The 16,581-nt window shown below is 40.7% G+C and overlaps 2 protein-coding genes and 1 long non-coding RNA gene across 3 annotated transcripts in view; 1 reads left to right on the top strand and 2 right to left on the bottom strand.

Moving 5' to 3' along the window:
• LOC116384550 (uncharacterized) overlaps positions 1 to 2,331 on the bottom strand; it is a 4,795-nt gene extending 2,464 nt beyond the window's left edge. Inside the window, exon 1 of the long non-coding RNA XR_004212819.1 lies at positions 2,019 to 2,331. This is a non-coding gene — a long non-coding RNA (uncharacterized LOC116384550). The remainder of the gene's footprint in view (positions 1 to 2,018) is intronic.
• Positions 2,332 to 4,552: 2,221 nt separating this feature from the next.
• Positions 4,553 to 7,185, bottom strand: ela3l (elastase 3 like). Its single transcript, XM_031849250.1, has 8 exons — positions 7,088 to 7,185; positions 6,769 to 6,857; positions 6,455 to 6,552; positions 6,141 to 6,269; positions 5,609 to 5,745; positions 5,204 to 5,349; positions 4,727 to 4,879; positions 4,553 to 4,605 (listed from the first exon to the last, which is right to left on the bottom strand). The coding sequence occupies exons 1-8, from the start codon at positions 7,125 to 7,127 to the stop codon at positions 4,588 to 4,590; spliced, it is 810 nt and encodes a 269-aa protein (XP_031705110.1). The 5' UTR covers positions 7,128 to 7,185; the 3' UTR covers positions 4,553 to 4,587.
• A 4,845-nt stretch (positions 7,186 to 12,030) lies between these two features.
• bco2l (beta-carotene 15, 15-dioxygenase 2, like) overlaps positions 12,031 to 16,581 on the top strand; it is a 9,368-nt gene continuing 4,817 nt past the window's right edge. Inside the window, exons 1-6 of the mRNA XM_031849692.1 lie at positions 12,031 to 12,083; positions 14,091 to 14,268; positions 14,837 to 15,048; positions 15,580 to 15,695; positions 15,831 to 15,933; positions 16,062 to 16,229. Coding sequence (XP_031705552.1) covers positions 12,050 to 12,083; positions 14,091 to 14,268; positions 14,837 to 15,048; positions 15,580 to 15,695; positions 15,831 to 15,933; positions 16,062 to 16,229 — 811 coding nt within the window. The 5' untranslated portion in view covers positions 12,031 to 12,049. The remainder of the gene's footprint in view (positions 12,084 to 14,090; positions 14,269 to 14,836; positions 15,049 to 15,579; positions 15,696 to 15,830; positions 15,934 to 16,061; positions 16,230 to 16,581) is intronic.

The raw sequence follows: 16,581 nt of genomic DNA, 5'->3' as shown, positions 1-16,581 counted from the left end.
AGAGAGAGAGAGAGAAAGACAAAAAGAAAGAGAGACTGACAAGCATAAGCTGGAGAGTGTGAATATTTTTACCTCTCAGAGTTTAAGAGATAAAAACTCAAGCTCATTTCCTTGCTTCTATATCTCCCTCCCTTCCCTCTAATGCATTTCTAATGATACCACATATTTCCTCCTCTCTCCAACTGAGGGCAATACTGCAACAGTCCAAGTTTGCTGTTGAGAACTCATTTCAAAGTTATCCTTCCCTTTATAGGCATTTTATGACCAAGCCAAATAAAGATGGATAGCACCAAGTCAGAGTAGGTGTCAGTGATGCATTTAAACTGCTCTCCAATGCAAGAAGTTGGTTTCTGTTTGAACCAGATGGGTGCCTCTCAGGATGCCGGGGGCATCACTGTAGGGAATGAACCCACATAATCTCTAACTGGGATTACTCTCAATAAAACTGCCCTCACTGCTTTGCAGAATATTTCCAAAACATCCTGAGGAACCTTTTCGCAGAAGTCAGGTGACACGAAATGTAGCGTATCAAGTTTACAATTTCAATTAGAGCAAAAGTGAGGAATGTGTATGAGATGACAGAGAGATGTGACAGAGTCTGTGTGTGTGTGCGTGTGTGTGTGTGTTAGAGGAATTAGTGTGAGCAATGAGGGATGTTTGCATGCTCATATTGATTTCAGACAATCAGTGGTGCGTATAAGAAGAAAACACAGCAGTCGCAGCAGTTATTCATTATCACCAATTATATTTCATAACATGTACTTCCCAAAGTACATGATCGTGGTTCATGTTTTAATGACTACAAGGATCATTTGTTTTCATTTGCAAGATAAATAAATTTCCTCTGCATACAAGATAGCTCTGTTTTAGCTGGTGGCCACACTGGAGCAGAGCAAATGTGTTCGGATGCTAATATACTGTAACTCCAAAAGAGGATTGGAGACCCAATCGCACACATATAGTAAAATAATGTGTCAGTAACTTCAAATTTAGTTTGAATAAGTTTCAGAAAATGGATTGATGGAATGTTTGTTTTGGTAGATTCAAACTTTCAAAGATCAGCGCATGACTGGCCCGCCACACACAAAAACAAAAACCCACATCCACACAACAGCACTTCCTGATGCCACAATCAATCCACAGACAGTCTATCTGCTGCCTAATGGCTCTGAGCTCTGTGGCTGTAGCAGGAAATAGTTAAGCTTTAGGCTGGTGTCATGTAACAGCAAAATACAGCACAGAGTGTATGCTTGTGGATGCATGTGTGTGTGTGTGTGTGTGTGTGTGAATGGTGCCATTGATTGACATAAAGGCCTTTTGTGTACAAATGCAAACATCTCATTTAAATGCATGCAAATATAGTCTACATGCATCAAAGGCTGCTTCCCACAGAGGTGGCCAAATTGGTTCTGCACACGGGCAATCACACTTTTGCTTGCAGTGACCACATGGAAAACAGGCCAATGTTTGTGCATAATGCATCAGCTTGCAGTGGACTATGAGAGTGAGTGACCTCCGTCTCATGTGACTGAACTGGCTCCCTTCCTCCCCAGCTCATTAGAGAGCACCAGCTGCATGGCCTACAACTATGAAGTCGGGGGGATAAACACTGTTTAGTGCTGAGAGTGACACTATTTATAACATACAAAAAGTAAAGCCAACTAGTTGTTGATTTGTAGACAAGGTCATAATCAGACATTTAATTATTGGTTGTTCTTAAAGGGGACAGACTATAGTGGTCTATTACTGTTTTGATTGTGGATATTTTACGCAAGTATTATATTGCATATCATTTTGAAATACTTTCAAGAATGTTTAGGCAGAACTTTAGGAAGGCAATTAATGCACTACTGTTGTTACTCTATTACAGAAAACATCCAACGATTTCATTTTCAAAAACATTTTGAAAAATACTTTTGTGTGGACTGAAGATAAAATGTCATTCGTTTATATTTCAATATTTTGCTTGTTGTTTGTAGCCTGCTTGCAGTATCACTTTAAGCAGATAAACATCTCACCAGCCTGCCCAGTCCTTCCCTCTGGTGTCCGGTGTCCATGTGTTTGTAGCTACTTTTTTATGTCCTCTCCTCCACGCACGCCTCAGCTGCCAAACGCGTCCATATAAAATGTTCAAAATGGACACGGATCTTCAACTAATTGTTTGTAAGGCGGGAACTTTTTCTTCAAAGTACATCACCCAACTCTGCCTGACCGTTTGTCGAACTGGCTGTACCGCACCGGACCGTTAGTGCAGTCAAGCTGGCGGAGTCCTGACCGGTTCTCAGTGACTGCTGAGCGGAGATGCTGGTGTCAGTGTAGCTGCTCATCATCCCCAAGTCCCTCCCCCCTCCTCCATCTATCCCTCTCTCTCTCCCTCTCTCCCTCTCCGAGTCTTTTACTACTGAGCTATTTATACAAAGGTGCTCTTGGAACATCCCATCAAGGGCTTTTCCTCTCACACCTCTGTGGAGAACACACGGTCAACACGTTTACACAAAAGGTCATTGCAACAACCCAACCAGTCAGTGCATGCAAAGTAAAAGAGATGTAACATAATGCAAAAAAAACCTGGAAAAACAAAGAAGAAGAAAATGAAAGCAAGGAAAAAAGAGAGGCAGGGTGCACTCGTATTGTGATTCTTATTGTGCAGAAGGACCTATTTTCAAACTATAGAACAGAGTATTTTGGCCTGAACACAGGCAGAGCTGCAGTGAATGACACGCACCCTCTTCACTGCTTAGTTCACTTGAAACAAGTTGCACGAACTTGAAAAGCAGCTGCACAAACTCAGAACTTGTTGCCTCCTCTTTTCTTTATTGGTATTCAGCACAGTAACAGGGTGCCCCTGGGGGATTCTGCTGGGCTCTCTCTCTGTCTCCCTTCCTTTGTCTGTGTGTGTGTGTGTGTGTGTGTGTGTGTGTGTGTGTGTGTGTGTGTGATGAGTGTGGGGCACCATGACCTAAAAAGTTCAGGAAGAGACAAAGCCTTCTTTTGAGGCCTCATTTCCCCCCTCACCACTGGCTTCAGAAAAACTTTTTGCAGGGGAACAGATCCAGAGATCATCAGTTTAGTTAAAGTGCTGTACTGGTGCACATACTAACAATACTTTAAGAAGTACAATGTTTAAATTAAATATGAATGTAGTGACTGACAATGTTAAGTGCCAGATGATAGTAGCTTTATATATGTAACTAAACAAAACTAATTAAAACCATGAACGGGATGATATCATGACATAGTCAAACATATTTAAAGTTCTATTTAATATTTTTTGCATTGTTATTTTATTTAATTTGGATGAATTACTGCACTCAGTATTTAATCATTACATATGAATGCAGTGCTCCACCATCAGTACTGTGCACTGTAACAATGCAAAGTGCTTGTCAAAACGGTATCGGCTTCTTTTTTCGAGATGCATTTCAAATGGAGACAGGCAATATCCGTGGATACCTTAATTTCCATCCAAATCAGACTGAATTAGTCAGGGAGCTGCACTTGTGCTGTAGCATTCATGGGAGTTTAGATGGGATAGTTATCACTGATCACAGACGGATACTCCAGAGACCGATGCTTCAGAAGAGTGATTCATCATATCAGAGAAATGCACTCACATATAGCCTGAGAGAATCACAGACACACGATGAAAACTCCGTGTCTCCCTCTGTCTGCTCTTAACACACACACACACACACACACACACACACACACACACACACACACACACACACAAACACACACAGTAATTATTACTCTTGCACAGGGCGTGTCATGTCTGATCACTGCCTCACATGTCATTGAGGACACTTACACACCTCCATTACCCTGTGAAAACTGATCAGTCTGTGTGAGAATCTTACAAATGTGATGGAAAGAAAAAAAGAGTGAGATTACAAAAAAGAAAGCAGAGAGAGACCTTTAATTTCTTTCTTAATTTCCCCTCTATTCTCTCATCCTCATCTCATCACAGCGAGAGAAAAAAATCGAAACTTTTCCATTCTAACGTAGTTCTTTTCAGAGCGATATTATCATGAGGAAAGATAGATTCCCCAGTAGAATGGCTTTCATAAAGCCCTCCCGTTGAGAGGGCACAGGGACAAACCAGGTCAGGTTCCAGCTGGGATATTAGATTCATATTTCATATGAAGTGCCTATTTCGCAACAGCGCACACCGTTTACTCTCATAATCCAATATGCAACTTGGTGCTATTTGACATGTTGTGGCAATTTTGTTTGAATCACCTGCTTGTTTTATGCAAGCTATTCACAGTGTATCACGTTTATTGGTGCTGCATTTGCAGCCAGAAACATTGGCTATTCTGCACCGTATCCCGATTTGAAAAGCTGTCAGAACCAATTTCCTATGATAAGTGTATGAGGACACCTGCTGGATATTTGTTGACATTGTTTCCTTTTCTTGCCAGCCACATATGACACAGTTTCAGTAAATGTGGCTTAATAACGTTTAGGATTCATTCGCTATGGGGGTTTATCAGATCTGAGAGTCTGCTAAAGCTGGTGGGTATCCAAACACATCCAAGAAAAATACAGATTGCTGGGTATCTTTTATTGCCACTTCCTCATTTTTTAGTTGTTCATCATAACCTGAAACACAAATATTCATTCATTAGAGTCAAATTGGAACAAGGAAACATGCCTTTGCTGTATGCCAAGTGGATATGCTTCTCTACAAAATAATTAAAATCCATTTGTGTGTCCCTCTTACCTGGTCGATCCAGTCGTTGAAAGCTGACACTCTGGTGAAGACAGTGGGTTTCTTTTCATAGTTGCAGCCAAGGCCAAAGACAAAGCTGGCAATTCCATGGACTTCCCAGGATCCCTCTGTGTTCTTACAGTTCAGAGGGCCACCAGAGTCACCCTGGACAGAGAGAGAGAGAGAGAGAGAGAGAGAGAGAGAGAGAGAGAGAGAGAGGAGGACTTATGTTATATGCATTTGGTGTAGCTGCTGGGGGACTATGAGAATCACAATCAGAATCATTGTTTCAACGAGTAAAATGGGGACACAAGAAACATTTGTCACATTCCTTGGCAGCTAGACAACACTTGAGTGTAATCTTTCCCTATGATTCCTTGGACATTTTTATTTGAACGCACTCATTGCATTCCAATTCAAAATTGCTTCACACACACACACACACACACACACACGCACACACGCACACGCAAACACACACACACTTACATTGCATCCAGCCACGATTCCATCGCCACCGGCACACACCATGGTAGTCCTGACAGCAATATACCACCAGTCAGGCTTAGAGCAGGTAGCATGGTCAGCCACAGGCATCAAAGCCTGCTGCAGATTATCAGCTATGGGGCCTCCGGCTAAAACACACAAGCAGAGTCTATTACTGTACCATCATCCAGATTCACTCGCCATCTTTCAAATCTGCTATACAACATTTCCCCCAGCGCAAAATTCACAGCCCGACCCAAATTTTCAATTTAAGAGTAATCCTACCCCCAGAAAAGTTTCATCCAAAATCTCAGGCATGTGATTTTCATCCCAACTTTGGAGGTTTCCACGGGTAACCAAGATCACGCTCACTAAACACAGCCCAGCCTTCCACAAACAGTGACTTACTGGAGAGCCTGCCCCATCCGGTGATGTAGCAGGGGTAGAGGTTGGACAGCACAGTGCCAGCAGCAGGGATACATGCCAGCTGCACCTGGTCGCTCAAAGTCACAGACTCTGACAGCTTGATCAGGGCAATATCATTTCTGCAAGAAAGACAGAAAGAGGAAAAGAGTTATCATTTCTGTATTGTACATTCAAATGAATCACCTCAATGGCTAATTTAATTTCTCTAATTTCCCACTGTGGAAAACGTCCAGCTGCATACTTGAGTGCAGTACTATCTATGGTTAAAGTGGGCCACTCTTATTCATGTTTTCTTACACTTTTTATTGCCTGTGGAGAAATATGAGATGCATGAAGGTGGAGAACTTGTGTCAAAGGAATGCGCTGGAACAAAGTGAATAAATGGAATTTCAGCCTCAGCCCACTTTGTCACCTCAACACATAATAGACGAGATTATGATTTACTGCACGTTGCGGCAGTGCACTCAGGTACTCAGACTGCGCTTTGCACACTGTACGGTGGTGCTTGTCTTACCCGAAGGCCACAAAGATCTGGTTCCATTTCTCATGGACAATAATCTTCTCAGGCAGGATGGCCTTGGAGCCAGTCTCTTCCTCCACCAGGTTGTATTTGCCCACGAACACCCTGTAGGAGAGCTTGTTGCTGGGGGGAGAGAACAACTTTTGTAGTTCATGACTTGTCTGATCCTCATTTCAATCAGGGTTAAGTAGGGTTAATAAGAGCAGAATGAGTACAGCATTTAACATAAGATCTGTGAGTATGTGACTTGTAGTGGTCAGCATTGGCGTTTTTGTTTTTATATTTCTGTGTCCCTCTGCCTTTCATACTTGATGCAGTGAGCAGCAGTCATGACCCAGTTGGCAGCAATCAGAGATCCCCCACATGTGTGCCTCCACACACCGTCCCTCTCATACTGCAGAGAGATCTGGACACGAAACAGGACAACATAAAGGATACAGTGAGAGGCAGGTTGCGGATGTATAGATGGGGGGGGGGGGGGGGGCATAGTTTGCTGACTTCAATTCAAAAGCAACATTTAAATGCAAACATTCCTGGGTCTGGAATCTAATAACCAGATACCGAACCAAAACGTTTGCCGGTGAATCTAAAAACATTGACAGATGTGTAGATATTAGCATACCTGCCAGGGCCAGCTGTGGGGCTTGGCATCTACTCCATTGACCACACGGGAAGTCAGGGGCTCGATGGGTGGGGTGCCACACCCAAGGGCTGGACGAGGAGGACATAGGCATGAGTGTGATGTATGATGAGATAGAGAGTGTTCAGGACGTAAGAGAACATTGAAATTACTTTTGATTCTTACATTAGGCACAACTTCATAATTTCAATAAACTTTGCTAGCTTCCTGTGTGGTAATAGGCTCGCACACTCACTCACACAAACTTGCAACCATACAGAAACAATTACAGACAGAATTAGGGAATACCAGATGTTCTTACCGCTAGCAATGAGCACAGAGGCCAGCACAATGGGGATCATGTTGATTGATGCTTCTGCTGAGGCACAGCTGGACCAACACTCTCTTTTAAACTTTTCACCACAGGCAACACCCAGGCCGAATGTGGCAACAAACACTCCTATTGGTTTGTCATGGCCTACGGGGATGAAGACGGACCAATGGCAGTGAGGGTCAGAGCAACTAAGTGTCTGACAGAACACACAGGTGTGTTTTCTGGAACATTTCACATGACCTTGATTTAGAGCTACAGTGTGCACTCTGTATGTGTATTCACAAGCGTTACCATGTATACATGCATATTATGTGTATGTCTGTAGATGTTGGTGATACATACCAGATAACCTTTGCATCATATTCAGTTTTTGAACTCACCTTTACTCCTTTCAATGACAAAGGCTCTTTTCTGAAACCTGGAATTAAACGCTTGCATAATAGCATGGGAAGCCAACATCTGGATTACTGGTATTGACCTGTTTTCTGCATTACTATGATAAATAACCAGGACAATGAGGAGCAGATGGTGTCACTGGTGCAGAAAAAAACAACAGCTACACCACAATCTTTTGACACCTTACAGCGCACACAGTTCTGCAGTGAATTCTGCAGTGCCGGGAATGTGAGACATATTTTATGACCATATGTATGACCAAACACATCACTCAATATATTCAAACATCCGTAGCATTTTTCTATGCAGTAAATTTGTTGCTGTGAAGTAAAATGTGGAGTATATCCTGAGGTTGTTCTGATGACCTGAATAAGTTATGAGACTTGGAGGACACTGACACAATTCCTGAGGTACAAAAGTGTCAGAGTGTGCAGACCTGAAGTGACTCAGCATGCAGACTTTGTAAATCTGTCAAAAGCTGTTTGGGTGATATGACATGGCAAAATAAAGGTTAGGTGTTATGGTGCAGTAAACAGGTGGAGTAAGTAGAAAAGATGGTGAGGAATAGTGTTGTGGCAAAATGACGAGAAGAGACGGAGAATTGAAGTTGCAACCCAGCGGGAAGTGTTTTAATTAATGTATACACGCCAACATCAACAAGTTCAGCATATCCGACAAATCCGACGTATTACTTTTCACAGATTACTTTTATAGTCAAAACTTACCCAGTGTGTTCAACATAACAAGTTATATAAACTGTTTACTTGTGAATCCAAATGTGTTCAGTTCAATCCTAAGTTATATGATGATTTTCTTCAACAATAGTCAGTGTTAGAAGACAAAATGATTGTCATGTAATGATCCTCAAGGTGTTTCTGATGAGAGAGCCTGAAATCAGCTTTGACAAGTTGTTTTGGCCAAACATTATTTAGGCAGTTACACAAGCTTGATCACTGGTCTGTGACCCCTTTAAACAACTGTTGTGCTGTAATACAAAGCATTTCATTAAGAAAAAACCTTTTTCTCAGACGGCAGACTGGACTCTTTGATCATGAATCATTTAGTTTCCCAATTCACCACTAGATGGGACAATTTATCTGTTTCGACACCAACCTAAGCTGAATTCTTTTACAAAAGAGAAAAAATTAAATACTGCATTTTGTGTCTGTTTGTTGCAAGAAACAACATCAGTCATTGAGAAAATCAGTTCTCAATCTAACTGTGTTTTAGCATCCTAAAAGGAGAAAAAAACGTTGACAATGATCGTAAGAGACTCATACACCATGAGAATACCTTAGAAAATGACAGCTGAACCTACAAAACAGCAATGTTGTTTTTAAAGTTTTGTTTCAAAGTTTGTTCAGCGCTAGTTTACAGATTGAAGAAAATACTTGATAGGCAGAAAAAAACACTTGAAAGTCAACCACAGCAACAAAAACAAGCTTAGACATACTTGGCTTGTTTGTGGGGGTGGTTGTGCATATTTGTGTGTCTAAATGTACTTGTGGGTGTGAAAGCATGTCGTGCGTGTGAACTTCTCTACAGCTAGGATATGAAATTAATTGCAGGCTAATTAAAATGACTCTTCAAATCTGTAAAACGCAGTCAACGTATTACAGGCCGGTGTCCAGAAGAGATGCCTCCCTCTCTCATTTTCTGATTAAACTCCCAGTATTCATTAATTTGTTAGTGGACAGATGACACAAGATAATAAACTCAGGTGTGTTCTATATCAATATAACTGCATTACTCACAAAAAAAAGAGATAAAAAACAGATAATTGAAATGATCCCAGTTAATGCTGTGAAAAAAACATCAAACTGACCTGAAATATCACCAACCCTTCCGATAGAGTTCAAAACCTCTGATCTCCAAAATCGTCTCCTTACAACTGAAATATGTTCATATGCAGTAAGATGCAGCCTGTCATGTTCTGAGATGAGGCTTACCAGTTTCATGGCTGAGCAAAGCAGAACACCTCATCAACTGAAAGCCCCTCAGGGGTTTGTAACAGGTACACTTCAGCCTGTTTTCCCTATCAGAACAGCAGCTGAACTCTGAATGACACCTATGAGGTTTATGGTATTGCTTTATATTATTTTAGGGTAGTAAACATTGTACTTGGCCATTGCCATTTCCCACGTGGAGTAAAACAGAAAGATTTTGCAATAATGCATAATTATTATTATGGCAGGGCTCTGGTGTTGGCTTCAGGCAGCCTTGCGGTTGTTAGGTAATTTCCCTTGCATTCCTCTTTGTATCCAACAATACTGCCACTGTGTGTAGCATGCCTATGCACAGTGTGCAGGATCTTTTGATTTGTGGCAATAGTCTAATAGTTTAGCCCATTCTGAGCCCCCTCACGTCAATATTGTTAAGCTATTCTCCTTTGAAAAATAGACAGCTGTATTTTCCAGTGGCCATCTTATTTGCCACAGGCGTGTGTTTTGAGCTGTAGGGCTGAAGTAAATCCAAACATCGGCTGTCTGCTGCTGATTTGCTTTTATCACGATCCTTCCTGATGTTAACAGACGGTCGTCCCTGGCTTCACTTTCGATTGCTGGCACATATGTTTATTTCATTTATATGTTTATTTCACTTCAGTGCATACCAACATTTTTAGCTTATCATCTTGAATAGACTCCCATGCTTGCAACTACTAATTTAATTAAAGCACATCATGACCCAACTGGTTTTCCTACAGGTCCTGTGCATACTTGCCAGGTTTCAATTTCCTACATGTTGAGTGGGAGAGAGTAGCAGGGGAGTAGTGGGACTGGGTGCAGCCTGTCTCACCACATATTATGTTATAGCGTGTGAGGAACCGTTTACTGCTTGAATGTTTATTTGATTTGGCATTGATGTCTCTTATGCTCATGTGCTAATTGTTTATTTTTTGTTCGATTTTCACTGGATAATATCCTTTTTGCCCTTTTATGTAACAAATAAATAAACTATTAATCAATTACCTTAATTTTGTATTCACTCTCCTATGTTTTTAGCCTTAATTCTATGTATCGTAAAGTATTTTTTATAATATATTATCAAGATCCACATCTTATTATCATCTACTTTATAAACCATCTTGTCTACAGTTGTTATTTTTAGTATTTAAAAAAGTGTTTATTCTGTGTGTATCAACAATTGAGTGTTCTCCATTTGAGTATTGTTCTTCTTCATTAACACACATATATGAAGAGTTATTCTGTGGTTTTGGAACCACCACAACTATTTCAGATGTGAGAGGCCTACTTGCAGGGTAGGATAGCATGCAACGTCATAGAACTTAAAACAGTTCTTGTCGGGATTGGAAAGAACAAAAAATCCTCAATACCTTGTTTATGTGTATAACGCATTTAAACTACACAGGACTGAGGATACTGCTGTGTGGTGAAGCCTGACCGGAGTGGCTTCTGAAGTGGTAGGAGGCAGACACGGGAGACTTTGTTTTCCGATAACAAAAAGGTGTTTTATTTACAAAAGTGCCCTGCTACACGTGTAACCAAACATATATACAAACAAAACAAACATTTAACCTAGCTTAACTGAATAAAACTCAACTCATCATAAAGTAACGTAATCACTTGCACACAGCTACACACTGATCTTCCTTTCTTCTCTGCTCAGTCAAAGTCATCTCCTTATATAGAGCCTCCTATCAGCAGGATTTAGTTCCTACCATGAGTGCAGGTGACACCAATTACTGACTCCAATAGTTAACAGACAAAAGCTATACCTTACAGCACCCCTTTAGGTAGCCAACCATTTTATATGGTTTACAATTTGCTATACAATCACAACAATGTAAAACAGATCACAACTAACCTACAAATCTACGTGTACATACTCTACTCCCCCCCCCAATACTTGGTCTGACCTAATGACATCACGGATGACATCATCCAGTGTATAGATAGAGGAAATGGTTGGGTGCCTCCCCATTTAGCCTCTGGAACACATGGTGGGTATGGTAAACAAACAATTGACAAGCATGGTCAGATTTATAGATGAATGTAATTTGGGGACAAATGGTGTGCTGCTACATGTTGTAATATTTATTGTAACTGAACGAAGCTAAACAATGTATAGTGAGATTAGATAAAAGCAGCAAACACGCAGACTACGTGGACTAAGTGTTATATATTCTAAAGGTCATTTTCACATACATCATTGTTTACAGTATACAATGGCAATAACTACATCACTCTAACTAGTGGCAATATTTATACTGCTAATACTACAACTACTACAGCTAATACTAATACTAATAATAACATTACGTTGGGCTTTTGTGTTGGGCATAATGATTCAAACAATTAATTCTTCCAGCAAAAAATTGGAAAGATATACTAAACAACTTTTTTTGTTTAAGAAACTAATGTATTATGTCACACTATGCAAACAGAGACCTGCACCACTTTTAAGACATGGTTTAATGATAGTCATCACTGCACCTTACTGTTGAACTTGGCAAGGAACCAAAGGTTCAAAGGTTGTCCTCCTGGCTCATATAAATCCTCTGTTTGTCTGATCAAATTTGCAGAACAACCAGCCATGTCCAAGACCACAGAGCCCCAGACAAACGGCAGTAAGTAGACACCACTTACAGCAGTGTAGCCAGATTCTAGCAGATTGATTTAATTTATAATGTATTTCTAAATATGAATGTGAGGTAAAGTAAAGATATTTGGTTTGTTGTATTTGGGATATTTTTTGAAAATAACAACACAGACAGTTCTGGTAATAATTCTTAAAAGAGCCGTACCTTTTGCTTGTCATGCTGTTTATCATTATATAATGACCAAAAGTGATTATTCCTTTGAGTATTTAAGTATCTGGTTGACTTCACTAGTGCTACTTGAATCTCAAAACTCCAATCAGCTTCTACAAGAGGTTGTTTTTTTATCATTGATTATTGCGGAAGTGCACGACTGACTAAATCAACATTTCAATTATAGCTAAAAAAACAAAGTGCAGACATTCATTTCATCCCTTTTTAAAGCAAGGACAAAAAGAAAAGTATCTTATATAAAATCTCTTCTATAGAAATCCACACAGAAACACACATGCAATCAAAGACATGCTCAATGTGGTTCAGTCCTAATGTTTTTTCAGAGCTGCAGTTTTACAGTACAATAGGACATGTTCTATTGTTTCTGCTCCAAAGTCTCCTGTTGAATCAGAGCTGGTGAGAGAAGGTGCAAGAAGTGTATAATTAACAGCTTTTAGTCATTCTCAGCTGCTAACTAAAAGAAGACAACTGGCTGTCAGGTCCCTGCAGAGAATTTAAAAAAAGATGTGCAACAAGGTAACTTTCTTGAACACAGAAATACTGTTGGCGCTGTGAAGAAAACAGTTCGCTAAAGTAATAGCTGTTAAATAAACTACTGTTGCAATTGTGATTATACAAAAATCAGAGACAAAAAAGCAATACCTGAATCTATTATCCGCAACAGTTCTGGCCTCGTAAGTGTCGCTGTGTTTTCAAGAGACTCTATTTTGAATGCAGCAGTAGGAAAGTTACATGAAATACCCCCCTAGAAAACGACAGCCCACATTCAGGCATCTTTGCAATGCTTCAGTAATCACAATCAAAACTCGCAAACTCTACATTGTGAGAGATTGTTAAAGCCTACAGCGGTTATCTCTCTATTGCACATTCTCGTTTTTATTGTCTGCAGCAGTAGTGTCATGGGAATGAAACGAATTCTGGTTCTGCTGATTGGTCGCAATAACAATTCACACCGTTAAAAAAACTCTGATATTGTAACCTCAACACAGCATGGGGCTCCGTATTGAACCGCAATGATTTGCTTTTGCTAATCGCGTAACTCTCACATGTATTTTACAATCTTCGTTATGTGTGGCGATATGAGGTGATAGAACGAGAATTGGTTATTGGATAACAGATGACACAGTAGATAGTGCAGGTGTCATTCACAGTGCAAGACTCCAGAGAGTCATAAAAACATTCAAACAGGAGCTGTTGCAGCACGCAATGACTCCTGCCACAGAAGAGATAAGGATTTTCTCACTCAACATCAGTTGAATTATTATTTTGAGTGTCTATAGCTTAAAATACAGCAGCAGAGGTACGACGTTGTGAAAGTATTACATTCTGAATGTTATAACACAGTTGTGTCAAATAAATAAATAAAGTTAAAGTTCCTAAAGACCTTCTTGTTATACGATTGTGTTGATATTAGTATATGTCGCTGACAATGGCAGCCTGCAAGGGTTAACAAGTGTTTCTCTGTAGCATACACACGCACACACACACACACACACACACACACACACACACACACAGACATCACTTCCTCTTTCACACTCGTTCAAAGTCCCAAGTGGTTTACAGCACCACACCCATTATTGCAATTGGTGATATACCTGAATGTTTGTGCGTGTGAGAGAGAGAGATAGATAGATAGATAGATAGATAGAGGTAGGTGAGGGGTTGTGGGGCCAAAATTTCAGCTGCTGTTCAAGTACTGCATGCTATTTCCAGTCTGCTCTATCTCCATAGATTTTTACAGTGCACTTTAATCAGAAATCAGCCATACAGCGACTCTCTCCTCTCCTCTCCTCTCCTCAGTGTCCAGCAGGCAGCGATGTCCGCAGGGCAAGGGGCTGGAGAACATTGAGCCTCTGGTGCGTTCTGTGGAGGAAACCCCTGATCCCATCCCCACCACCATCACGGGAACTATTCCAACCTGGATCAATGGGAGCTTCCTGAGAAATGGTCCTGGGAAGTTTGAATTTGGAAAAGACAGGTATTCGAGAAATACTATAGAATTTAACAACTTAAACAAATTAGTTAAACCAAGAGAGCTTTATGAGCATGACAGTATACAAACAAAAGGAAATACAACCCAAACACATTACAGTGCTTTATAACATACCAATAACAGTATTGATACCTGCAACATATGAAACAATGAGTCAGCAGGCTAAACTTCAACAGTCTACAGTAGTCTTCAGACGGCCCATGATTTGTGCCTGTATCTGTGTATCTATGAACGTAACAGGGTTGTTCAGGATACACAGTTTGGAGATAGTTAGAGAATTATCTGAAGAAGCCACAGAGACATTAAAGCATGTAGTTTAAGCTGCCACACTGAGTCACACATAGGGTTATTTTTCCATCACCTATGACAAATCAAACTTCTTGTTCTCATGTTTTTTTTTTTTTGTTTTTTTTTTGCTGATGTTTAACAAATGTTTGATTCCCCAAAGACTTTTTGGGTATTTCTCATTAGCCATTGCCTTACAGAGCTCACTCTCTCTAACTTTGTCTTACACAAATACCCTGGGTATAGTTACTTTTCTTTATCGTCTCAGATACATCCACTGGTTTGACGGCATGGCCATGATGCACCGGTTCCACATCTGTGAGGGCAATGTCACCTACAGTAGCCGATTCCTGCGAAGTGACTCATTCGTCTGCAACTCGGAGAAGAACCGCATTGTGGTGTCAGAGTTTGGGACATTAGCCATGCCTGATCCCTGCAAGAACATGTTTGCACGCTTCTTTTCGCGCTTTCAGACTCCCAGTAAGTGTGTCTTCTTTATATTTTGCATATTCCCATGTGTAATCCACTTCAATGCACCGTAATGTAGCACCAGCAGTGCCAAATGCATTATTGAAGTATTCTATCCATTTTTTGATGTTGGATTTTTGCATGAAAAGACAGCTGTTCCAGATTACTAGAGCCAAAGTAGAAGTCAAACAAATAGAGAGAAAAAATAATTAAATTCTTTTTTTTTTCTGTATGTGCTGTGTTACTTATAGGTTTTGCAGCACAGGAGAGTTAGTGTTACATCAGATTGTGATTTTAAGGCAAAGGGAACACAAGTCAAATGTGTGTGTGTGTGTGTGTGTGTGTGTGTGTGTGTGTGTGTGTGCACGAATGTGGGTGTGTGTAGTTGTCTGTGAGGGAAAGATCAATCTGAAACATGACCTAACGCTTCTGAAAAATTTAGGATGCAAACTGAAGGACAAAGTAGTTTCCGGTTTTATCTGTCAGAAAGATGTGCTTTGCTGAGGTGTTTAATATGTTACTGACATCTGTATGTGTGAACAGAGACCACAGATAACGCCAGTGTGAACTTTGTCAAGTACAAGGGAGACTATTATGTCAGCACAGAAACCAACTACATGAGACGAGTAGATCCGCAGAGCCTGGAGACGAAGGAGAAGGTGAGTCAGTATAATTAATATAATAGTCACTTTTGAATGCGGATGCTGAAAAAGAGTCGGAGAGCAAAGACGAGAAAGATGGGCGAATGTTGATAATGATGAGGAAAACAAAGATGATGATGCTGTCCTTTTAAGGTGGACTGGAGTCAATACATTGCTGTCAACTCAGCCACAGCTCACCCACACTATGACCGTGAGGGAGCCACGTACAACATGGGCAACTCCTATGGAAAAAGTGGTAACCTTCGTTCACTTCATTCCTTTCTTTCCCACCTCTCTGCCTACTAAAACATATGTTTATGTAGATATCCTTATGGTATCCATCTTAACAAATTCTGAACACCATTTGTTTTTGGGCTTCCTCAGGTTTCTTCTACAATATCCTTCGTGTGCCTCCTCCTGAGGAGAAAGCAGCAGCAGCAGCAGCAGCAGCAGCAGCAGGAGTGGAGGACTCTGCAGACCTGAATGGAGCCACGGTGATCTGCTCCATCCGTGCTTCTGAACCCAGGAAACCTTCCTATTATCACAGCTTTGGTGAGATTCACACCACAGTATAACAAACACCTTCTGTAAGTTGTCTGCATGCTGGATGTACCCTGCATTAATGAGTTCTATGAGAGATTTAGTTTTTTGCCTGCACTGACAGGGTGAGTCTACTTCACTGAAAGAGAGCGTCACAGTTTTTCCTTGCTCTTATTAATTACACATTTGAATTCTAGTCTAGCCCTGCTTCTTTCTGACAATCACAGCTCCTTTGTCTTTCCATTCAGCTTTCACTATCTATCTCTGTCTATAAGTCTGCCTTTGACTCACACGAGTAAGTGTGTGTGTGTGTGTGCGTGTGTGTGTGTGTGTGTGTGTGTGTGTGTGTGTGTGTGTGTGTGTG

The sequence above is a fragment of the Anarrhichthys ocellatus genome, unplaced genomic scaffold (assembly GCF_004355925.1).
Source record: "Anarrhichthys ocellatus isolate YVR2014 unplaced genomic scaffold, GSC_Weel_1.0 scaffold9, whole genome shotgun sequence".
NCBI lineage: Eukaryota > Metazoa > Chordata > Actinopteri > Perciformes > Anarhichadidae > Anarrhichthys > Anarrhichthys ocellatus.
This window is presented reverse-complemented; position numbering and strand designations above follow the sequence as displayed.